The 26,078-nt window shown below is 43.4% G+C and overlaps 1 protein-coding gene across 4 annotated transcripts in view; it reads right to left on the minus strand.

The window, feature by feature from the left end:
- Positions 1-26,078, minus strand: part of LOC127601436 (intermembrane lipid transfer protein VPS13B-like) — a 344,543-nt gene that overhangs the window by 46,260 nt on the left and 272,205 nt on the right. For all 4 annotated transcript variants that reach the window (XM_052066676.1, XM_052066675.1, XM_052066677.1 and 1 more), the window contains 5 exons: positions 22,071-22,267; positions 19,268-19,449; positions 18,964-19,184; positions 18,603-18,734; positions 11,019-11,180 (listed from right to left, as the gene is read on the minus strand). In XM_052066676.1, coding sequence (XP_051922636.1) covers positions 11,019-11,180; positions 18,603-18,734; positions 18,964-19,184; positions 19,268-19,449; positions 22,071-22,267 — 894 coding nt within the window. The remainder of the gene's footprint in view (positions 1-11,018; positions 11,181-18,602; positions 18,735-18,963; positions 19,185-19,267; positions 19,450-22,070; positions 22,268-26,078) is intronic.

The following is a 26,078-nucleotide window of genomic DNA, read 5'->3' on the forward strand; positions in this document are numbered from 1 at the left end:
ATGTTTAAAAAATTACCAAGAGGGGGGGGAGAAAAAAAAAAAGATTCTCAAAGTTCAACTCTGATCAACATGATAATTGAATTAATTCCCCATGTCAGAAAAAGAGCACTTCCTGTGGGACAAACTACAGAGGGAGTTGAATTACTTCAACACATAAACATACATATACATGCTCGGAGCCATGACAGAACAATGGATCATCTGATACACACCATGGACTCATAATACTGTCCAATCTCACAGTAAATCAGAAAGAGAGAAAAACAATTCTCCTAAGTAAATATTGGGCTGATAGAATTCAGAGTGATGAGAGGGATTAAAGACTACTGAGATAAAACAGTAAAAACGGGGTGGTGATGAAGGAGGCTGACTGTTCTCATTGTAGTTTTCATAAAGTTGAGCTCAGGCGCCAGGGAATGGAAGGAATTGGAGTGTTTTGATGAAAGGTTGGATGGCGAACAAAGGGAGTGTTGGGAAAACGTGTATGCAACAATGTACAATCAATACTGATATATATTGCTCGGACGTGTTAGATACAAACGTGACACCTTAGTAAGCCAATTCAGTTCCATTTTATTTCTATCGTGTCAAATCATAAGCGTGCAAGCAGCATAGATGGGAAATGGTTTAACCCTGTAGTCTTAGGAGTTAAGTTCAATTAAAAGCTCTGTTCCCCTTCGTGCCATTGTCCAAAAACAGAGGAGTGTTTTTGTTGCCGTGAGGATGAAGGTTGGCACTCGGGTGTTGGTGACGAAGAGATGCCGTCCACTAGCTTCCATGTGAAGCAAAAAAAAAAAAGCAGGCAGCGATTTGAAGATCTATTATACTTTCACTCGTGGAGACAGGATTTGACCAAGCTGTCGGATTACACGTGGCCATTAGTGATGTGGTTCTGTGCATGCGGCGCATGCTGCTGACATACTGCCGCCACGTCAACAACTTTGCTAACATTAGAATATATGGTTGCATTTTTTTGGGAAGCAATAAATGAGACAATACTTGGGACCAGTCCGCGGGCTACTGGTTGATCGCAACCTACTGGTTGGGGACCCCTGTTGTAGCTAATTAAATGTAGCAAGGCCCTTGATACAATTGACTTATTCGATGGCAATATGCATTTAAGGTTGCATCAAATTGGTGAAAGTCAGATGAAAGCATGAAAAGCACATCTTTCTGAAACTCTTATTGCACAGGCCATTCAAACAAATTATTGTAGTGTCCCAAAACAGTAATTTGAAACCTAACCAAATGCAACAAACTTTTTTTTCATATTTGCCCAGTTCACCTTCTAGAACTACGGTACTGTCAGAATTGTCCTCAGCTTTTCTGAGACAAAAACTAATATATTTCTAGGTAAGGTTCTAACAGAGCAATATTGTTTTGTCTTGTCGATGTGCTGATCATTGTCCCCGGTTCAACCCATCTGGAGCTGCCCAGTAAGATCACAGTCTGATTTTTAGGCCAAGTAGCAGCTCCAGTGGAGCCGTTTGTGATGTTACTCAAAGAACCTCCCAACACTCACTTTTCTCACAACGGTTTATAATGTCAGCCTGGGGATGACTGAACCGATGACCACTATTGCTCAAGCTCGAACGATTAGATTTTTAGGGAACAGCAATCACTACAAAGAGTCAACCATAGAAGACTGCCGCTGGAGTAAATCACTGTGTCTTCAAATTCTGATAATTCCTTGTAGGCACTTGAAAGCCCAAAATTCTGGGGGCTTTCTACACCCCTCCCCCCGCTGAACCACAAGAACCACAAGGATTTTTTTTTTTATCAGCCAGGCTGCTTCCTGCACTGAGTAGCCAGATATTTCAACTATCCAAACCACACGCCAGAGTCCTGAAAAACAACAGGGTGGTGTGTGAGAGGAATCAATGTTAAGTGCTTCTAAATATAAAGTATGTACAGCACGACGCAATGATGAGTTTTTAATGGATGTTGTTAATCAATAGATGGCTCATATTCTATGATACAGTATACTGTAAATATACATTGCCTCGGTTGCTAACTGCTGGGGTGTGAAGGCATGCGGGGCTTTACAGCCGAGCACAACTAGACTTCGAGCACTGACAGTCTCCAGATTGCAGGACAGATTTGATCACGTGTAGGTGTGCGTAAGGAAAGGGGAACAGCCGACCCGGAGAACGTGACTGCCTCATTTGTCCTTTTGAATGCAATTTATGGTTATGATTGTTAGAAGAAACAGGGGAAAAAAAAAACAGGAGCACTGAGAGAGAGTGTGACCTGAGTTAAGGTTCGCGTTTCACTGAGAAAACACTCAGCTGGAGTGTTCCATGGGAGAGGACAGATATGCAGAGGTATATCAACATCATTGCAAGTGTTGTCTGATTTGACTGCTCGGAGTCAGTAACATTACTCACTTCTATTTTCGACATTAACACTATACGCTATCCCCCGAACACAAGCACATACGTATTTGTTCCGCTCAGTTCAAGGAATTGTCTTCTGTCCTTCTTTACAAGTACATCTATTAGGTGAGAACAGGTGGAAGTACTAGAAATAATGTTGCATTAAAACAGTTTCCACACTCTTCCAAGCCTGACTTGCCTCGATTTCAGGGGTTTGTTTCAAATGTGTGCTGTGGGACAAAGCAGAAACCGACGGAGAATTGAATGCATCACTCGGAATGATATGTATTAAAAAACAGTATCAAGGGAGGAGAATGGGGCTGTCCTGAATTTATTCTTGGGCTTGTGGCTGATGACCACTCTAAGGAGGCACATTTTAATGGAGAAAAGATTGAAAGCAGCAGGAAAATTGCTACTGGAGAGTGAAGAACGTGCAGAGTCATTTCAGAGCAAAGTAATAGTACAGTGCTGCCTTAACTTATGCGTTTTAGCTGTTCCTCGACAAAGTTCATAAATCAACTCTTAAAAATTTTGAATGAGAAACAGAATGCTAGGTGGATGTTGTGGCATTTGCCGCGTTCAACTAGCAGGAGGTTATATGTTTGTGCATGCTCCACCGATCTGACCTCCATATATAGCATCCTCGTCTCGAAAGGCGATGGTCGACGTGTAGGGGGGGATTAGGTCCTGTACTGGACGCATGAGCGCGAGTGGCTGAAGAGCCCTATTCTTGAGTGGCATTCCCGCTGGCATTTCACGCAGGTGAATGTTGAGGATGGTGGGCTGGTGCGTGGAGCAGCTGCGCGGCACTTTCTCGCTGCCCGCTTCTGTGAGGCCCGGTCCTGCTCCTCCGCCGCAGCCTCGGCAACCTCTATGCGGATAGTGTTGCGCCAGGTGGCTCGGTCTGCCGCTGCACTCTCCCATCTGTTGGGATCCACCCGGACCGCCTTTAGGTCACGTTTGGTGGGGGTCCATGCGGAAGGTATGGCCGATCCAGCGGAGCCTCCTCTTCATCAAGGTGCATTGGATGCTTAGGAGGCCGGCTGGTTGGAGGACCGCGGTGTTTGGAATCCTGTCCTGCCACCTGATGCGCAGCAGCCGCCGGAGGGCACGTAGATGAAAGGTGTTAAGTCGCCGTTCCTGCCTAGCGTAGGTGGTCCATGACTCACTGCCGTAGAGTAAGGCGGAGAGGACGCAGGCCTCGTACACCATAACCTTGGTTTTTGCACTCAGAAGGCTGTTTTCCCAGACGCGTTTCGACAGCTTTGCCATCACACCGGCAGCCTTGGCGATCCTCGAGCTGATCTCGGCGTCGAGTGTTGTTGCACATGTGACGGTTGAGCCTAGATAGGTGAAGGAGTCGACATTTCGCAGCGGCGTGTCCTCGATGGTGATAGAGGGGGCGACGGTGGTTCCCTGGGCTAGTATATTTGTCTTCTTTAGGCTGATCGTGAGCCCGAAGTCCCTGCACGCACGCGAGAGTCTGTTCACCAAGTGCTGGAGTCCTGCCTCACTATGGGAAGTGAGGGCAGCATCGTCTGCAAACAGTAGTTCTCTTACCAGGATGTTGTAGGTTTTAGACTTGGCGCGCAGTCTTGCCATGTTAAAGAGGCTACCATCTTGCCGTGTGCGGAGGTATACCCCCTCTTCGCAGTCGGAGAAGGCATACTGGAGGAGGATGGAAAAGAAGATTCCAAATAGGGTTGGTGCAAGGACGCACCCCTGCTTCACTCCACTGCTGACTGGGAATGGCTGGGAGGTAGCGCCGTTGAAGCGGACTGTGCTTTGCATGTCTTGATGGAAGGAGCGGATAACGGTGAGCAGTTTTGGTGGACAGCCTATCTTCTCCAGTATTTGAAATAGCCCGCTCCGGCTGACCAGGTCGAACGCTTTGGTCAGGTCAACGAAGGCAATGAACAGAGGTCTTTGCTGCTCGCGGCACTTCTCTTGAAGCTGGCGGAGGGAGAATATCATGTCCACTGTGGATCTTTTAGCCCTGAAGCCACACTGCGATTCGGGGTAGACTCGTGAGGCGAGGCGCTGAAGCCGTTTCAGGGCGACGCGGGCGAACACCTTCCCAACGGTGCTGAGCAGAGAGATGCCCCGATAGTTGTTACAGTCGCTGCGGTCCCCCTTGTTCTTGTAGAGGGTGACAATGGAGGCATCCCTCATGTCTTGGGGGATGTGGCCCTTTTCCCAGCAGAGGCTCAGAAGCTGGTGCAGCGGTTGCAGGAGCGTGTGTTTCCCATGCCGCAGTACCTCAGGGGGGATGCCATCCTGGCCTGGTGCTTTGCCATGGTTTAGAGCGTCGATTGCTTTCGCAAGCTCGTCAGGCGAGGGTGCGCTGTCCAGTTCCTCCATGAGGGGAAGGTCAGGCAGGGAGTCAAGGGCTGCTCCTGCGACGGTGTTTTGAGTTGCATATAGCTCTAGGTAGTGCTCAACCCACCTGTCCATTTGCCTGCTTTGGTCTTGGATCGTGTGACCGGTCTTGGACTTGAGAGGGGCGGTTTTGTTGCATGATGGACCCGTTGCCGTTTTGATCCCCTCATACATGCTCCTGGTCCTGCCCTGGTCAGCAGCTGACTGGATCTCCATGCAGAGGTCCTGCCAGTATTTGTTAGCACAACGGCGGGCTGACCGCTGGGCTTTACTCCTGGCAGCACGGAGGGTGTCTCGGGTGTTGGGGCAGGGGTTGTTCTTGTGCTCAAGCATTGCCTTTCTCTTGGCTCCTGTTGCAGGCTCCATTTCTAGCCAGTGCGCCTCGAACCAGTCTGCGTTTTTCCGCACTCTCTTCCCAAAGGCGAGCATTGCGGAGTCGTAGATGGCGTTTCTGAGCTGGTCCCAGAGACGGACGGGGTCTTCTGTGGTGTTGTCATATTTCTCTTTCAGCTTATCTCTGAATGTAGTGGAGAAGCAGTTCACCTTTTCCGGGTCGGCAGTGCCACAGGTGTTTATGCGCGGCTTGCACTTGGTCTTGGCGTGGTGGATTCTGCGAGGCTGCAGCCTCACCTTACTGGCGATTAGGGCGTGGTCGGTGTCGCAGTCTGCGCTGTGGTAGCTCCTCGTGTGGAGGATGGCGTTCAGGCTGGATCTTCTTGTAATTGCTAGGTCCAGCTGGTGCCAATGGTGGGATCTAGGGTGCCTCCAGGACACCTTGTGGCGGTCATTGCCTGCGAAGAAGGTGTTGGTAATACAGAGGCTGTGGTGGCAGCACAGCTCGAGGAGGCGTTGGCCATTCTCGTTCAGTCGGCCAACTCCATGTGGGCCGAGGCAAGAGGGCCAAGCCTGCCAATCGGCCCCCACACGTGCGTTGAAGTCGCCGAGAATCAGGAGGAGTTCGGTCTTGGGGATACGTCACTTCATTTTCGAGAGTTTCGTAGAACTCATCCTTGGCTTCTGGGGAGGACGTCAGGGTGGGGGCGTAGGCTGAGATGATGTTGGCATACCCTGCTGTGGTCTTCATGCGCAGGGAGAGGAGACGGGACGTGCCGCCGGTCGGTGTTTCCACTGCGTGGAGCAGGGAGTTCCTCACTGCGAAGCCCACGCCATGCTGGCGCGGTTCCTTCTGCGGCCGACCCTGCCAGAAGAAGGTGTAGTTTTCTTCCCTGAGGGATCCGCTGTCTGGCAGGCGTGTCTCCTGGTTACAGGCCACATCGATGTTCAAGCGGGCCAGTTCCTTCCCAATGATGGTGGTCTTTCTTAGGTCAGTGATCTGAGTCGGGTCGGGGGACATTCCGGGGCACATAGTTATGACGTTCCAGCTTGCTATGCGAAGTGCTGGGGACTTCTTTCTCTTGCGTGTTTTGCCTGGTGCATGGAGGCACTCGCTTTCCGGGTTTCCCCTGCTCTCTACGCACCCAGTAGAGCAGGCGAGTGTGACGGGCTAGCACCCTATTGACCGGGGGCTGCCTCTAGCTAGCCAATGGAGTGCGATGACTCCTCCCACCGTCGGACGAGGCCCCTGGCGCTCCGGCTCCACGCCAATTGGCCGGAGCTCTAATGAACCGGTAACTGCCTCTTCCCGTGGTTGCTTTACGAAGTCTTGCGACTTCGGTGGAGACCACTCTCCAGTGCGCGTCGAAGGCTTGGGCGGGGGATATGGAGACACTGAGTTGCCCAGGCTGTAGTGTCCCCCTCTCGGCGTCACCGATCGGAGCCCAAGGGAGAGGATGAACCAATACACTTGGGACCGGGTCTGCTGCAGGAGTTGCCAGGGTCGCTGACTGCGTGTCTGACCCTGCCTGTCGGGGCTCCACTCCAGGTACACTGGTAGGGTGTACCACCGTAGCCAATGCCTAAGAGGCAGACCCTGCGAGGCAGCAGGGGGATTTGGATTCAGAGTTGCCTTCTCCTGGCCTTTGTCTAGAGAGACTCAACCTACAAGGCAGCAGGTTTTTACAGGGTGAGGTTGTTAACCTCACGCCCAACCCCCCAACCTGGAGGACCAGTTGGATGCAGTTTAACGTCATACCCAGGACCCATGCTCCACCGATCTGACCTCCAACACCCTCAGAAAAACGGCCAATGGCTTGTAACTCAGGAAACTCACAAGGTGGTGCACTAAAGTCAAGCTACTACCGTACTGAGTTTTGTCTTTGTTGTCATTGAGGGTTCGCTGTACCAGTGAGCATTATTCTCTGCCTCTTTGTCTTTGTCTCTCTCTTCCCAGTGGATTTTACAACTCTTACAGTTTCTTTGATTAATCCAATTCATTCCTGCCCCAAACTCCCATTGCCCCCCCCCCCTCTCCACACACATCTCATTTTGTGAGTTCTCAGGGGATTCGCAGATAAATAAAGACTTCAAGAGAAGGGTACTGATAGTTTTACAGCAGAAAATGATTTTGCGTGCGCCCGTGGGACATTTCAGCTCGGACGCAGACATCATACCAGAGGCATGAGGAAAGGCTGAAGGCCCCAATTTTCATGCAGTTAAAAACAAAAAAAAGACGATGAACAGGAGAGGTGAGAGGATCTATTGTACCTACACGGAAACAAGCTTGGTCAGAAAAAGGGCATGGACAATACTGAACTGAATTGAATTGAATACAACTTTAATGTCAAATGTGCTGTATGTGTACATACATACAGCACAGATGAAATTTCTTCCCTCTCAACATAAAACAATATGATCAGTATTCTAGTGATGCTAGTAAACTCCAATTTTTTTTCAACAACTTATCTCTGCTACTTTCACCAGTCAGGTAATCACACTCTAGTCTAGGTGGCAACAATATTTTCAAGTGCAACACCTTCAGCGGCAAAAGGCACGAGCAGTTCATCAGCTCCTTTGTGCAGCTGTGGGAAAGAACTGACAAGACTTCATTAAAGAGCACACACATGTGCTCTCAGCCACAGTGACTCAATCAAATGCACGTATTACGCACTCAACAAAAGTAATAGTTAATAAATAATCAAATATAGGAGAACACCTGATTCCTAACACCACAGTACTCAATAAAGGCACTCAACATTTAACTGTACATTGTGGAACGCGTGAACAAGGTAAACCACTAGTTATAGCTTGGACAGAGGAAGTCATCATGGGCGACTTCAACTTCACATTCCCATCTGAGGGAGTGAAATCACATGACAGTCAGGGAGATTCAGGTTTTCAAGCTTGAAATTGAGTCACTACTTGGAGTTTGTGCCAGCTAAAAACTGAAAATTGGTTGCACACTCTATGCTGTCGAGTTTTTTTTTTTCGTGACCATAAAAAAAAATACACACTTTAATCACATGTACACCTACCGGTAAATATAAACAAACGGAAAGCATAACATGTATACTTGACTTGATATGTTACAGTGTCCGCGTCCAAGCGTGGTGCCTTTAAGAAGCAAGGAACCGGTGCAGTGCCGTATGCTGTTAGCGAGTGCCTTGGTGAGACCTGAGTTAACCGCAGCTTCTGCGGAAGAATGCTTAATCACTGTTTTACTGTTCTCCAGCCAGTCAAATATCTAATAATGACATTGGCAACTGTGGCTCTTCTACACCACATGCAAGGGCTTTACAGTAAGTGCAATTATATATTAAAAAAAAAAAACATAATCGCTTGGAAAAAAAGATGACCCAAAATATAGCGAAGGAAGTTGACAACATAGTTACTGTTCCAATTGTTAAATGATGTTCCTCCTCAATGTTGCTAGTTTTTTTCAGCACATTCTGTCGTATTATCATTGTTGTTGCTTCTCTGCTTGTAATATAGCTCTAGGTCATCACTAGTAGAAAAGCATTTAAAATGAACTTATACACTTTAACTTAACACGTTAACTTATTAACTCCCAAAGACGTTTTTAAACGTCTTTTCAGACTTGGTCTAGAATTGGCTGGTACTGAAATTAATATGTTTCACAAATTTATGCATTCGATGTTTTTTGTCATCTTTTGTTTTGGGTCGTATTAATGTCTTAGCTTCTTCCCCCTTTTGGATTAGAGGGAAGATGTCACGATAAAGCCTTTTAGTTTTTGATACACCCTGCGCGGTGTTGAGTATCTCCAAGAAATTTCTCTCGTCTGTGTTGCTGTTTTTAAAGAGCACAACTAAACGGCATTACATGATGGGTGCCAAACTAAAATGTCATTTGTAGGGTTTTGGTGGTCATATGAGGGGAAACCGGGAAATAAATCTGCAGTCGGAAGGGAACGAACGAGGCATGCAAAGGTCATGCACTATTAAAATGATTTCATAAATTAAGTCAAAGAATGTAAGATTGTCCTGCACTGCACACGTTACTGCGCTGTGTTAACAGAGGAGATGTTCTGAGGGATTAATGGCTCATCGTGTTCACTTGTTTCAGAGACTCTCCGAAGCACCAAGGGATGTACAGCAAAATAGCGCAACCAATTAAGACCGTCGGGAAATGATTTGTAAAAGCAACAAAAACAAACCTCCAGGCAGCCATTAAGGAGATACAACTCTTTCTTTTATCAGTTTGATTATTTGTGTAACCCTGAAAAATAATTACGTGCGTGTCCTAAGGCAGATATGCGGTCACACACTTATCATCAAGCTTAATAAGTTCGCTGATTGTTTTGGCAGACTTGCACCTACTTATTTATCTACTTTCACAAATCATGCTCATCTCGAGAACATATATTTAACAGTCTGTATCACAAACGCATGATAGAATAACATATGACAAAAGCATCTTGGAATCGCATTATTTAATCACTGGACAATGTTTCTTCAGAGACATCATGAAGATACAGAGGTCATTTTGACTCGCTTCAGACATGAGATGTGATGTTTTGCCGTGCCAATATGCCAGATTGCAAGCTCCCGAGTGGGTGTTTGAAATGATGTAAGAGCACAGCTTAACCATCGTGAATGATGAATACAACCTGACTGACTGTGAGTAATTAGAGCCAAGTCTTTACTCAACGTTGATTTTCTCACACTTGCCGTAAAGTACATGTGTTCGACGAGCCCACACGTTTATGCTCTGAGCAGCCAAACCCACCCTCCACTCAACCTCAAAACCACAACGGGTTAAATATCATCAATCTTCCTTACCAACACTGTCTGGGCACAGACAGAAAGACGAAAGGAACACTATGTCCACCGCGCAGGACAGTTACGCTCTGTTTGGGACGGTATTTACCTTTTTGAGTTTATATTGTCAAAAGCTATAGTACCACATTAACAAATCGAAGTCAAACCACAATTTTGACGGGCCCTGTTAAGGGTTCCAACCGCATGAGTGTAAAAGGCGGACCTATGAAATGAGAGGTCGACGCAGAACCATCACGTCTGGAATGGAATGAGAAGTTAGGAGAAGGGGTGACGGAGTGAACATGTTTGCCTCACTGGTGTCGGGTTCTGAGGCTGAAGCTCATTTCGGACCTTCCTGTGCAGAGTTTGCTCGTTATACTTCTGCTTGTCTGGGTTTTCCATGTTCCAAAAATGCGCATGTTCGTTTAATAGATGACTCTAAATTGTCCTCGGGTGTGAATGTGAGCGTGAATAGTTGTGTGCCCTATGACTGAGTGGAGAGCAATTCAGGATATTCCCCACCTCTTGACAGTTGGGAGAGGCTGCAACTCACCCGTGACACAAATGAGAACGAGCGGTATAGAAAATGGATAGATGCTTGGGTGGGTGAATGGATGTGCAAACTCACATTGGTATGAGGTCATACCCCTTGGCGGAAACCCAAACCAGAACCCAGAATCAACCTTAGTTGAGGTTGACACAGGCAAAAACCAAACCCTAGACCCTAATTCATGATATTATTAGATTGACAACACGTCGACTGCACTTTTGCGGTGGAATGCTGCCACAACCATGAGTGAAAATATATCTACATTAATACATATACATCTATGTAAAAACAGGATTAAAAAAAACAACTCTCAATTATGCCAGTGGATATTTTCACCATAGTTGCTGAAGGAAATTTAGTCAAATTCACACCTTGTCTGGAAATATCTGATATATACGAAGTCATGATGACCAGTTTGCTGTTTATCGCAGTATTAATTCTCTGCACGGCTGTGATATAAACAACACATTTTTCATGTTTCTTCAGGGGGGCATGCATTAATTAATTAACTTTATAAATGGCGTAGAAGTTGTAAAAACAAGCAAATCTACAGAGCTCTGAGTGTCAGGTAATTCCCAGCTTTTGTGTGTTTGCGTTACCTGGGGAGATTTGTGGGATCTCCAGCTGTACTGGTGGCTGTGGAGGCTTGCCAGTAGCACATTCTCATCTGTGTCCACCTGGCCAAAGCGCAGAGTCTCATGGGTATCATTACAGATGACATAGTGGCTGTAAAGTAGTTCCTCAGCCTCCGGGTTTCCATTCTGTAAATGAGCAGTACAACGGTGGTTCGAGGTTAGAGTGAAGATTGGATTGATTGATTAATTAGGGAATGTGACAGGAGAAAGCTCTTCGGCTCACAATCATGAATTGTGCCCAGCTTGCAAGCGCGTTTACAACACCAAGCAAGCAGCGTATGGGTTCTTGATCCTCAGGAAAAATAAATAAAAGGGACCTTGCCAGGTCAGCTGTGAGTCAGTAGGAGATTGTGATGAGTTCATCTGTGGGAGCAACATAACCCCAACAGGGGAGTAAAACAAATCACAGGCTGACAGCTAACCAGGATACTGCCTGGAATGAACTTGAGAGCCATCCTGGTTTCTCGACTTAACAAATACTTGACTTTCGGACATCCTATTTCCTAAAGGACTATAAAACAATTGTTTTGGTGACTCAACCAGTTAATCTCCATTTCTATTTTAACCACCATGGCAAGTATAAAGAGCAGTGCACAAAATTTAGGCCAGCATCTAGGGCTGAATGACTTGAGGAACAGATTCAATTGTGACTTAGCCCGACGAAGTACATTAGGTTTAAAAATGCATTTATTTCATGGTTTGAATTTATTCAACCAGTTTATTTGACGTTTTCATAGTTGCGTTGGCGTCTTAGTAAAGATTAAGTACTATTTGTTAAAATAAAATCACCCAAATGCAGCCTTTTATCTCTGTGTACTTATTTTAAAAAATCAAAACATACCAATATTGACCAATATGAAATACTTCACGTACCATCACGTATTTCATACTTTTCAGTCACATTGCCCAGCTCGAGTAAATTTGAAATTTGTTTTTCATATTTATGTCTCACTCACTCACACACACGCACACACACACACGCACACACACACATGCGCGCACACACACACACACACACACACACACACACACACACACACGCACACATACACACGCACACACACACACTGATTTCAGAGACTGTGGCCTGAGTGGTCTGGCCTAAAATTCATGACATGGTACAAATCGGATACCTTCACATATACTGGACGGATTGTGAGAGAAAGTGTAAAAAATATCAAGAAGTATCAAGCTATTCAAAAACAAAATATTTCTTGTTAAAAGAGGCAGATACATTGACTGATTCTTCTCAATGCTTTTTTCCATTCAAATTTGTCATTTTCATATACAGCTTTGGTCATCACGTCTGGAATCGCAATTTTGGTCATAAAAATGACTTGTTCAGCTCTATGACCATCATTTGTTTTTTCAGAAATCCTGTAATGATCATATAGAATTATTTCTATATCAGTCTTTATTTGGATAGAACAAAAATGTCAGGTAATTGGAAACAGCAACTCTACGACGTGCTCAGGACTGGTTTGATGCATCTAGAAAAAAAGGATTAAACAAAGAGGGCACTTTAGTCGTGAATTGTGAAACTACGTTTATAATCTGATCTCTATCTATGGATCAATGAGAAAACCAATATGTGTCATGCAGGGATGGATGCCTTGTACTCCTCCATCCCTTTGATGGAACCAAACAAAGTTTATAGGCAAAATAGCCGTCCGTCCATTATCCAAACCGCTTATGTACAATTTCTAATTTTATTTTGAACTCCATTCAAAGCATTTGGGCCGAAAGGGGACCTCTCATGGGCACCCCTCCCAGCATCTTATTTAGTGCTACCCCAATATTCCAAAGAAATGACAGACTCTCAAATGGCAGAAGGGTTGGTGGTTATAAAGAGGCTGGCAGTAAAAGCTTCGAGTCTGACTGCCAAGCACGTTTAAGGTCCTGAGGTTGTTGAGCCTATTGAAAACGGATGGGAAAGTTTAAACCATTGAAACAGCATTTGATGATGGGCGTCTACGGGAGAGGGAGTGAGGGAAGACGAGAGAGAGAGAGAGAGAGAGAGAGAGAGAGAGAGAGAGAGAGAGAGAGAGAGAGCGAGAGAGAGAGAGAGAGAGTTGAGTAAAATAACTGAGACAGCTGCACTAGTTTCGAATCCACTTCCATTTTTACAGTGGAACGGTATACGTGCTCCCTATCAAATCTGACACTGCACATTTACAAACTTCCTGGTGCGATCTTGCTAATCCCGCCCTTTGATGGTATTGTCTTTCTACTTAACTTCACAAGCTAACATGTTGGGCACGTCACAACGGCTTCCTCCCGTGATTGCAATTGACTATTTTATATCCTCTGATTTTAAGTGTATCAACATGAGGGAAAAAATAACAACAAAAACACATTTGAAAAGAAAACTAATTATGATACACCTCGTTATATAGAGCAGGATGAAATGACGACAACTGTCATTTTATGCACCAGGAATCAAGCTATTAATTTCACTTATCAACTCAGATGCTATTACTTGAGTATTCAAAGCCCATGCAAGTGACACAAAGACACATGCTCATAAAATGTCTGGAATACAAATTGTAAATGATACCCACTCCAAATAAGAAGTGCAAGACTTGCTTCAAACAAAGTTGCTTCCAGTCAGCAGATTCTTGCAGCTTGTGATCAGAGAAGAAAAGAGAAGCTCTGAACATTAACATATGCATACTTTTTTGGTTCATTTCTCACTCAAAGCTTGTTTGTTTGATCTGAAGTACAATGATGGCATTGAAAGAAAGGGAATGTTGAGTGCCATTCATTTTAAAATGTACACATGCTACAATATGATGTTTCTGCACTTTAAAACCACACATTTTGAAGTGTGTCCCTGAGTTCCTGTGTCAGGTCTCCCAAAAGGTAGGCGGCGTTTTCTTTTCTCTTTTTTTTCTTGAACTCTCCCCATTTTGTGTCTGGTTTATTTTTGCTGTTTCATTCACCTTATTATAGTTAAGTTAGTTATGAATAAGCATGCGTACGCAAATGTGCATGCACGCTTCAGTTAATAGCAGGAGGTTGGCTACTTTAAAAGGAGATCTTGGTTTCAAAAAGGTTGGGCACCCCTGATCTATGACGAAACCTGTGGGCTATCTGCAATGTGGAAACATGCACACATCACTTCTCAAAATAGCGGTTTTGATGTTGATGACATCACCAAAAACTGCCCCAGATCCATTATCTGGTTCCATTGCCAAAGTATTTGAAAAGCTCTTTTGTAATTAACTTGTACACTGCGTTCAAACTGTCAATATCTTTTAACTTGTCACAATTTCAATTTGGCTTGATGTCTAAGCATCATACATAACGGCTCTACTCAAATTCACAAAAGATCATATCTCTGCTATTTATCACGAAGGGGCCACAGTTACCGATCTCACCAAGCCTTTAATTTAGTTGGTAGTGATTTACTGTACTTCAAAACAAACTTGATGCCATTGGCTTTTCTTTAAAAGCAGTTCTTTGGTTCAGTGCTTATCTTCATAACAAAAACAAATGTTTATTCAAAATATAGGGGTGCCCCAGGGATTAACATTCGGACCACTTCTCCATCTATCTCGATTAACTACTGGCAATGTTGAGTTTGTGCTTTTGCCATTTTTTTAATGCGAATGGAACTGTAATATATACATCAGATCAGGATCTGCAACAAATTCAAACTAATCTTCAGTCTAAATCATGACCAAGTTGTCGATTACTATTTTTTTAATCCTATGGTATGCTTTTTGCACCAAGAAAAAACTGAAAACCAGATCTGGCATGTTTGTTATAACTTGGAATGATGGTACTTGTTGACAATAAATTCATCAGCTCAAGTACCTCATTCAAAAGTTTGATTCAGAAATGTTAAATGACATTTGAAATCAATATACAGTAATCAGTATAGACTGTTATATGAAGACTAACTAATATCCCCAATCACAGTTTGGGATGATTTCTTATTTGTTTGTTTTTAATAAACTGCTTCTACTCTGCAGATGTATTATTGATTGTCCTTTTCTCAGAAATCACTGTCCAATTTACAATGCGCTTTTTGCCTCTGGATTTGTGTGACATTCTACAGATGGCTGTATTTTATGTACATTTACTGTATATACAATTGGGTCTCGTCTTGTGTTCCCTCAGCTTGGCTTTTACTTTTAGATAATTGTTATGTATGATGGGACCTCCTTGAAACCACGATGATACATCGCAAGGGCTTTATTCTAATAAAAATGTACATCTGTGAGCCGCACTGAGGCAGCCGTGAAACACCTCTGATCTCAATATTCTTCGATAGATCACTCGCACCCATATATCTGCTACTACCGGGAAAACTATCTTTTGACACATTGTTTCAATTTGCAAAGGAACACACGTTATATGTGTGTGTGTGTGTGTGTGTGTGTGTGTGCCTCTCTCTCTCCCTCCCTCGCTCTTTCTCTCTCTCTCGCTTTCTGTGGGTATGCATGTATGCAATACACAAAGGAGAACAACTTTTGTACTTACAAAGGTCTATGAAGATATTTGTGAGAAAATATATAGTGCCAAGCTTTTGTGTGGCTTTCTCCCGATACCACTTCCCTGAGGTTTAGTGGCTAAGAGAGGAGCAAAGATGAGGATGGAGAATTGAAAATGGAGGCTTGAGGTTAAAATTTAAGAGGGCTGAGGTCGGGCCAGATGGGGCAACCGAGTTCAAGGATATGAACCAAAAAAGACGCATCTGAAACGTATATTAATGGCAGCCAAACAAATATGCTCTGAACTTAACCACAATACTTGACATGAGACTGGCTCAATACATTTGTTGATTTTGATTAATGGACAGAACCAACAGAAAGTAGATGGAAGTACACAGGTGAGCATTACGAACAATGACTTTGGCTTGTATACTTAATGTATGTCAGAAGCTTTTGATGTTATTATGGGTAGAACAGCAACCCATGTTGTCATGGCAATCACAGTATGTGTGGCTTTTTTTTGCACGTAAAAATTACAACCTTGTAAAAAAGCAGCAGTTGTACGTCTGTTTATTACTGTTCATCTGGAAGTCTTTCTGGGTCTGAGGATGTGGTACGACAATACACGGACTAATAGCGTTAACTTGTGTGGTAGTTGAGGAATCTTCTCTACGCTTCACTGGTGACCCTTAGTGCCACATCACAACAGACCTGCCCGACAGCCCTGAAACCAGGAATCATGAGAATCACAACATGTTTACATCAAGTGAGGATGCAGCCTTCCGTTGTGGCGGGACAAAGGCTGTTAAAATGTCCAACTAAGCAGATTTTCAATTTGGATCCCGTTTTCTGACATATGAACCGTGTGCGTATGTACGTGTGTGCATGTGTGTATGTCCAGGCTTTAGTCACAATTAAATCAAGCACTTACTTAAAACGCAGGCCTTTCACAGTGCCCCACCATTTTCAAAAGGATCTGTGTTTTGTGATTGACCTCTCTCTACCCCCGTCTCCAACACGGCCATACCCACACGCAGCACATTTACCTCATAATTATAGTGTGTTTCCCCCTTGTGTTAAGCAAAGTGGTTGAAGTAGTTATGTAGGAGTTTCAAGGTTGCTGCTGTTTAGTCCAATCAAAACAATACATAAACGCAACAACTCCACGAACCACCCCGCAGTGAATTTAAGAACATCCCTGTGGGATATGAAATGACCAAGTGGTCATAATTGGCAAGTTGGGTAAAGACATCAACGTGCCCAAAACACTACTTAAGTACTGCACTCTGAGTTTTCATTAGAGCACTAATTCATACACGTTCTATTTATGGCAAAATTAACGAATAGAAATTGGGAATGTGCGTGAGTTTACACCAATAAAATAATGAAACCAATGCTCAAATAGTAGCCATTATCCAAAATAACTCATGAGAACTTTGATGATGGAGTAAAAACAAACACAATCTCAGCTAAAGGATTTATTTAAGACAGACAGACTTTTAAGTACTCGAAACATTTTATTTTCAACAGGTAAAGACCACAGCTGTTTTTAGTATCTAAAAGCCTCCAACAGCTATTATTTCTCCCAAGTAAAACCATGAAGATAGTTCATGTCTCCAGAGTCTAGTATAATGAGTCAGAAGCACAGCTGAGCAGAACCATGCAGAGTAAGAGAGTCCCAAGTGTGTGAGCTTGTAAGTGTGGCAGAGAAGTGGGTGGAGGACTTGGGCCAGATGAAGCTTTGGCAGGTGTAATCACTCAAATGTTACCGTATTTTCTCAGGCATTACTTCAAACACTGCAATGCGGGCTACCAGAGGCAGTGGTGAATGTTGAGAAAGGAGGGACGACGAGCTCCAATGCATTAAAGGTCTACAACAGATAAACTGCGGCCCTCTTTGTCACAATTTACAAATAACTAAAATGCCCTGTTCGGCACGTTGTATTCGTCAAATAGAAGCTAGTCTTGTGAACTGCTATCCGCTGTTTAGCTGGTATTCCTCCTGGCACGGGACAAAGGCGCATCTTTGTGCCAGAGCATAGAGATAAGTTTCTTGAGATTTCCCTGATAGATTTACTACACCTGCACCACAAGCAAAAATGAGGAGAAGACCAAATTGCTTTGTCTCATGTCCACTGTTTGATTGTCAAGTAATGAAAACTATGTCAGCACACCAATTGCTCTTCTATTTTGCTCACACAAATTGCAGTCTTCATCTCCTAAACTCTTTGGATGTCACGCTTAAGATAGAGCACAAGTGAAAGTACCAAACAGCACTAAAGGCTTACAACAACAACAACAACAAAAATCAATACTCCGTCTTGAATGCTACTTATACAAATACTAAAAATGAAAAAGAATGAACATTTGAAAACTGAAATAAAAGAAAACACAGCCATGTCATGGTCCTGGATGTGTTGATGAAACATCCTTTTTTTAAAAGTAAATTAATGCCTTTCTAAGTGAACCTTATATTATCATCTGACATACGGTTCAAACATTCCCGTGACACTACAACACGGGACAGTATGCTATGATTCATTCTCACTCAACCCTGATTATGCATTTTTTTTTAAACGGCCAATTCAGATCTCAGCTTAAGTTGCCACCGATTTGTGCACAGCCATACCTATGACAAAACTCCTTTCAACTACACATTTCCTTGTATGTAGGTCATTTGATTTGATTGTACTGTGACAATTGGTCCTGGCCACTCCCAAGAGAAAATTTTCGGGATTGCGCTCCTAAATTTTAAATACAATTTTAATTAGGATGGGGAGAAGCATCTCATTCAAATGCCCTTCATGTAAACAACAAACTTATCAGAGTCACTTTTCCAATTTCTTCACTTTAAAAAACATACAGTATATATTTGAGCTCTCCCAAATTTTTCGTGGTAAAAAAAAAACATCACTGTCTCCACCACTTTTACACTTGTAGCCAACAGCAAGCACACTGTTAGTGACTGAAAATGTGAAATTAATGCCTACTATTTAACCTGACCCTTAAAGGTAATGTTTTCACCACACAGTTGCAATTAAATGTGAGGTGGTTCTGGACTTCTAAATTATTGGTTGTGGTTTAATATACACAGTGTAGCCTGTATTACCTGTTGCCAGCTTTTCACGGCGGTGTCTAATGTGTGGATGGCATACTGGCTGATCGTGGCAAACATAGGCTCCATAAAGATGTTTGCATCCCACACACTGCTTTGGGGACAACATGTGGCTGTAGCGTGGCCCTGAAACAAATCACAGGAATGTAAATCAGATCTCTTCAATGGATAGAACTTGCTATGACACTCGAATGAAACGGCTTTCTTTTCTTCTTGTGTTTTTTTTTTTAAACGGAAATGAGGGTTGAAATACACGCCACAGAATGCAGTTGTACACCACTGCTACAATCAGAATTTATGTTCACATTTTTTTGCACTGGCCCTCATCATATTCTGTAATTGCAGTGTGAACTACCTGTATTACACAGGGCTGCAGAACTTGCAGGTGTGTTAAGTTTCGATACTCCAGCAGCTTGCATTCGAGCTGGGTGGAAAAGTTGAATTCCTGACAACGCCTTGGGCCACTGGTCCATTGACGCAGGAAAATGTGTGGCTCCCAAGTACCAATAACCATGAACTCTTGTTTCTGAGGTATCTTTCTGTCTGGCAGGAAGGGTCGAAGCTTTTGAGATGGAACTGCGAAGACCGAGAAAATTCAAAGTTAGTCGACTAGCCTTTGAAGGTTGAGTTTGGTTTGAATCGGTTTTCTGCATCCTAACCTGTTCCCAGTTGTTCTAGATGGTGGCAGAGATGAATTTGCATCTGTGCCAGCTGCAGGGACACACCCAAGGAGGGAACAAACCAAGGTGCAAAGCAGGAGTCCACACGGGTGCACGCTGCCAGGGCCATCGGAGATACCAACTGATCGCATGGTAGTTGGGATCCAGAATCACTATCTGAACTGAAGACAATGAGGAGAAGCAGATTGGACACTTGTTCAATCCAAGATTCTTGCGTAAACAGAAAGCACAACCGAAGCCTAAGTGGCTAAGTCAATCAATCAAACTTTATTTGCATAGCGCGTTTCATACGTAAAATGCAGCTTAAAGTTCTTTACATAAATCCAAATCATACCCTTCCACCGCTTGTCCACAATTCTTTACCGTTCTTGCTTGATGCACAGCTTCAGCTTTCAACAGTCCTGGGTCTACTTTGTCATGTTTTATGGGTCATAATGCGCCACAAATTTTCAATGGGAGACAGGTATGGACTGTAGGCAGGCCAGTCCAATACCCGCACTCTTCTACGATGAAGCCACGCTGTTGTAACACGTGCAGAATGGGGTTTGGCAGTCTCTTGCTGAAATAAGCAGGGGGGACCATGAAAAAGACATTGCTTGGATGGCAGTGTATATTTCTGCATGTAAGCCTTGCCGCTTACAAGCAGTGATCTCTCCAGATACTCTGAAGCTTTTGATGATATTATGGAGCGTAAATTCCTTGTGTCAGTATGTTGAGGAGCATTGTCCTTAAATTGTTCGACTTTTTTCATAACGCAATTGTTCACAAAGAGGTGAACCTCGCCCCATCTTTGCTTGTGATTGACTAAGCAATTCAGAGAGGCTCATTTTATACCCAATTATGGCACCCACCTGTTCCCACTTGGCCTGTGGAATGTTCCACACAGGTGTTTAATGAGCATTCCTCAACTTTCTTTTTTTGCCACATGTCCCAGCTTTTTTGGAATATGTTCTAGCCATAAAAGTCTCAGTTGATGATCCAAAAAATAAGATAGTTTATCAGTTTCAACATTAAACATCTTGTCTTTTTAGTGTATTCAGTTAAGTATAGGTGTAACATGATTTGCATTTGACTGCACAGTATTGTTTTTATTTATGTATAGCACAATGTCCCAACGTCATTGGAATTGGGTTTGTAATTTGTATGTTGTACGTTTTTTAAAGTACAGTTGAAATGAGTGAGTTAGCAGTGTGGAATCATTTGTGATCAAAAAAGACAATTTAAACAAGGGACATCTAGAGTTTGGCGTATGATTATAATGAAACTCAGATGTATATTTGGTTTTAAACTCAGAATATTTTTTTCAGTTTCTTCTCTTACATGTTTAGTTGGTCCCTCCCTTCCTGCTCATCGAGCTCTCTAAGCCACACAGAATGTGGGCTTGCCAAATTCTATTCCACTTAAAGTTCTTTAAATCTCGGGAGGAAACAGGGGAGAAAGGAAATAAGTGAATTAAAATGGGAAGAAATTGAAGAGAAAATGCATGAAGTCCATAAGAAGTCAGAAGGTGTTTGCTGACATATTGGAGAGGAGAAGCAGTGGTAGTAAGACTGGAAGACCAAACACATTCTTTTTGAGGTGTTACAAGTTGACCCAACCCTTCTAGCAACTTGTGAGCCAAACCAAAGGGAGCTTTTTACTCTTCATGCTTCCCGTGAGCTTTCCCTCGATTAGATACACTCAAGGTAAGCAGGAAGGAATCCGGATGGGGCCTGACAGGCACTTGGTGTGCTGGGAAATCTCATTAGGTCGATCTGAACGCCTTCCAAACCCACTCCCAGCTCCTGCTCACCATATGTGGTACAAGGGACCATTGCTGACTCTTTGCGCTTAGTCGCCTGGATATGTTCGCTCCCTCTACTTTCACTCACACTCATTGTGGATGTAAATTCAAACTACAGTAAACACAGCTCAAACATCAACATGCGACAACTTATAGCAAGTTTGAGTATGTGTACAGGCAAGCCAGAACAATATTAATACACACAGACACGCCATTATACCAACAGATACTTACAACTAGACAACACCATCATATTGCGCTCTTCTAGGAAGACTGTATAACATTTTGGAACGTATTTGAGAGAATTTCTATGCATTCATTCAGATGAGCATTTGTGAATTCAGAGAACGTCGATGTTGGATGAGAGGGCCTGGCTCACAACTTCTATTGTAATGCATCACAAATGTGTTTGGGATGAAACTCATCCTCGGGTTTGATGGGGTTGATGTTGGGTCTGTGCCAGACAGTCAGGTTCTTCCAGACCACACTAGACCTACCAACTTGCTGCGTGTTATAGCACACTGATACTGAAGCAAAGGGCTTCTCCAAGCTAACACATAGCGGGAGGCAGAATTTAGGAAATGCCAAGGGATTCTGTAGTTTTGCAGTTCAGTGAGATCTTAAAATTTGCACCAAGCTGCACGGTTCAGTTTAGTTCCCCATTGTAGAATTGGCATTGGCAAAACACTATACTGCTTGAGGAATGGCTTTTTCTACTGCATACCATCATGTTTTTAAATGGCTTTTTTTGTTGCCTTTATATGCTGACATCCAACTGTCAGGCAGATTTGATAATTGTTGATTAGTCGCTGGGCAACAGTGCATGTTAGACATTTTGGCTCCTTTTTACAATGGAAACACAAAACTTTTACTGAAGCAGACAATTCTGCTGAGTAGAAGAATGTGTGGTGTTCAGTAGTCTAGCCCAGCTCCTAATTGATGAGGTGGTGTATGCACAAGGAAATACGTACAACAACATTAAGATGAACATTCTTTTACCTCTGTTCATCTCCTCCCTCGCTGTTATTGTTGAGGACGATCCTCCAGACATCTGAGGCCACCAGCTCCTTCTGCTGATCAGTGAAGCTGAGACTGGGAAGCTGCAGTTGACAGGCACGGCTCTCTGAGAGGCTAAAGTCTCGATATGGAACAAAGGCATCCTGGAGCTCATCCCAGTACTCTAGGCTGCATGGTACCTGGTGGTACAAAAGTCACAAAATTAAATGGTATTTATTCCAGAGTTTAATTTATTCCCGAACCACGGTCGTAATACTCAATTCACTCATACTGCAAATAATCTTTCCCCATTAAAATGAATGTGAACGCCATTAATCCGTTCCAATCTCCTCACAAACCAACAAAAAAATAATGTGTATCTATAAAGACACTGTAAAGTTGTTTTTCTGATTTGTTTCCAAAATATTAAACAATCTTGAAGGTCAGTGCTGACATGTGCAGAGACAGGACAATTAGGTACTGAATTGTTGAGACATGGCGATGTGTGCCCTTGTTCCATCTCCATCATAATAATAAGAATAATAAGCCATCTCTAAATCTTTTTTCCATCATCTCATCAATCTCAAATTTTCATTAATCTTATCATCTTTTTTCCCCTCAAGTCTTACGTGTTTTGTGTTCATGGGGTTACACCGTCTTTGTTGTGTTGGCTCTCACGTGCAGCATGTGCCGCGAGACGGTGGAGAATTGGACAGCCCAACTGCCAGTCCGCCAGTCCATGAGCTAGTCAGCTAGCTAGTGGGAACTAGCGGCTACCTAGCGGGCGAGCTGGCTTGCGAAACAGGGGTGTGGCGGTCTAATTCCCCCCCGCTCCGTGCCTGGTTCTATGAAAAAGAGAATCTTCTGAGAAAATTGATTGTTTGTTCGCCTCGATGGAGGCTCGGAGCTAAGGAGCTTAAGGATGTCGTGGACTGGCACGAGGGTCATCTAATGTAATGAAATATATTTGAGCACATTACTGTAAGAATGTACTATTTGATAGACAGGAGTCCAGAAGAGAGCATTTCTAGCCTATTCAGCGGACACACCCACAACATCTAAGAGCGGAGGGAATTGAAAATGTTCACAATTATCAAGCCCATTTTCAAGCCTGATTTCATGTACATGGCATTTTTTATTTAAATTCAAAGTTGGAATACTTTTTAACAACACTCTTCTCTCAGGTATGTCAACATTAAATACATGTTTTCCTCTTTACAGAATCTATTAAATAGGATTATACACACACTTTCTCATTGAATTCAATGCACATTGTGGTATTACACACCTTGGCCACATGAGGGCAGTATAAGACAGACAGATGAATATAGTATAATATTTTACAAGTACATATACCTGTATAGAGTACACAGACAGTCTGACCTCCTCACAAAGAATACATTTATGCCTGTGAGCACTGCGATAGTGAATGTCTAAATGCGTTGCTGCACCGTGTGTGTTCAAATATCAGTTACTTAAAAGTACACGTTTCCCATTGTGTGTTAGCAATAGCATTAAGCTAGCAGACAAAAGGCTAAGCTTTGTGTTTCTTTGAAATATACAGTACAATGAGTAATTCTACAACGTGCATTTAATTTGACAGAAAACTTTAACTGGAAGTGGCATTACATTACATTATTTAAGCCTTTTTTTTTTTTTTACATGTTCACTATTTGCCAAAGTATTACTTATCGCGAAGTGAGTTAACTGCCACTATGCATTCATTCATTCATTCATCTTCCAAGCCGCTTGATCCTCACTAGGGTCGCGGGGGGTGCTGGAGCCCATCTCAGCCGTCTCCGGGCAGTAGGCGGAGACCCTGAATCGGTTGCCAGCCAATCGCAGGGTACACATAGACGAACCACCATCCACACTCACACTCACACCTAGGGACAATTTCGAGTGTTCAATCAGCCTGCCATGCATATTTTTGGAATGTGGGAGGAAACCGGAGCACCCGGAGAAAACCCACGGGGAGAACATGCAAACTCCACACAGGGAGGCCGGAGCTGGAATCGAACCCGGTACCTCTGCACTGTGAAGCCGACGTGCTAACCACTGGACTACCGGGCCGCCCTAATGAAGGTTTGTTTTCCAGAAAACTCATAAATTGGGTCACAAGTATCCCACGGCACCACTGTGTTTCTTAAAATGTTCGTGTGTTATTTGAGTTTTAGTGGGTAGTTGTAATCTCGACAATGCTAAAGCTGGTGCATTTATTTATCCCCATGCTAGTGGATTTCAGTACAGCATAGGTGTCAAACTCAAGGCCCGGGGGCCAGATCTGGGGATCAGTAGGGGCCGCATAGTTCTATGTGGCCCGCAAAAGCAGATCAAACGTGTCAACTTCCATGATGTTTTCTAAAATGTCTACCAAAAATTTTAATTCTCATGTGTAATAAATAAGAGAGATAGTCTTAGTATTTTCTGGTTAACCTCTCATGATAGTAACTTAAACAAGAGTTGAATCAACAGTTATTCTTGGACTTCTTGACATGGTTTCAGTCATAACGGCCCTCCAAGGGAAACGGTAACTAAAATGTGGCCCGCGACAAAAATTTGTTTGACAACCCTTTAGTACAGCATTCCAAATGTAGGGTGGAGCTAATCACATTTCTGTCCATTGATTGGCTGACAGAGAACTGCCACAGTTGTGGCACAATATTAACCGAAAAAAACCCCAACATAAATATACAGTACAGTGCACTACTACAGAGAACAGTATTCACACATGCCTATTTTTTAAGTTATAGAATCACTATACTATGCTATGTTAACACTATTTACATACCCAATTCCCCCTACACGTGCCATTTTAAACTGTGGCAATCCAAATGGAACTGTACTTTATGGGGTAAAGACATATTTAGCTGCCTTGCTCAAAGGCACCTCTGAAATGTGTAAGGGAAGTTCCCTATATTCTAAAGCTTACTTAAGCACTTGGACTCCAATGCCCCAGTATTTACTTATATTACCCCAAATTAATCTGCACCCCTGTTCAGAACACATAGACACACATTTCAACTTGTGGTTCAAAACCCAACAAAGCCACCAATACAACCATGACTGACAAAAGAAATAGCATAATTGCAATGATTTGCTATTGCACAAAAATACATTTCAGTGTTACTACTTTGCTGTCGACCAAACACCAAACATTTGGTATATATTAAGATCCTATGATGTATGGTAATTGGCACAGCACTGTTCTTTTCAGTTCACTTCTCACCAAGTCAAAAAAGGCTCACATATATATATATTTTTTTAACCTCAAAACACCAATAAAGCATGAGATGACAAGTCACATCCATAACAACACTGCATGACTGCAGCATAACCTAATTGTGGGTTACAAGGCATCCATTTGCTTTTAGGTCCTTGTGCTCTGTTTCACACAGAAGGACAATTAGGTTATGTGAGCATGTTGACAGTTCGATGGCTGCAGGACTTTATTCATTTCTGCTCCAGTGAGCCAACATTAGCATGCATGTGGTGGGTGGGGTGCTCCTGTGTGAACGAAGCAGGGTTCTCAGGTTTCACTGACCACCTGCAGAACCCTGCTACTGATGGATCAGTAGTGGCAGGGAGCTCTCAGCAGCCCACCTGATAAATGCCAGACACCAAGGCATGAAGGTGTATGTGGAGTGCATTGGTCTGTGTAAATGAAATTGTTTACTAAAACTGTGGTGCTCCCACGACAATTTCGAACTGTCAAGAGGGTCAGTGTGCACATGTGTGGTGTGAACCCCCTTAAAATTGTATGTGGGGGTCTGAACCTTGATCAGATGAGGTAACCGTAGTTTACATTGTGTTAGAAATGCCACATAGGGCTTCCTGGAATCAACTTTTCATAATTGCAGCCGACAGAGTTGTGCACCCGCAACCTTAGCACTTGCCACTGGAGCAGAAACTTACTAAGTCTCCAAAGAGAATTCCCAGAAGTGATTTTTTTCAACAAGGTGAAACTGTGGCCTTCAGATTTTTTGCTGTAAATATTTAGTATATTTTAAA

This window comes from Hippocampus zosterae, chromosome 5 (genome assembly GCF_025434085.1).
Source record: "Hippocampus zosterae strain Florida chromosome 5, ASM2543408v3, whole genome shotgun sequence".
Taxonomy (NCBI): domain Eukaryota; kingdom Metazoa; phylum Chordata; class Actinopteri; order Syngnathiformes; family Syngnathidae; genus Hippocampus; species Hippocampus zosterae.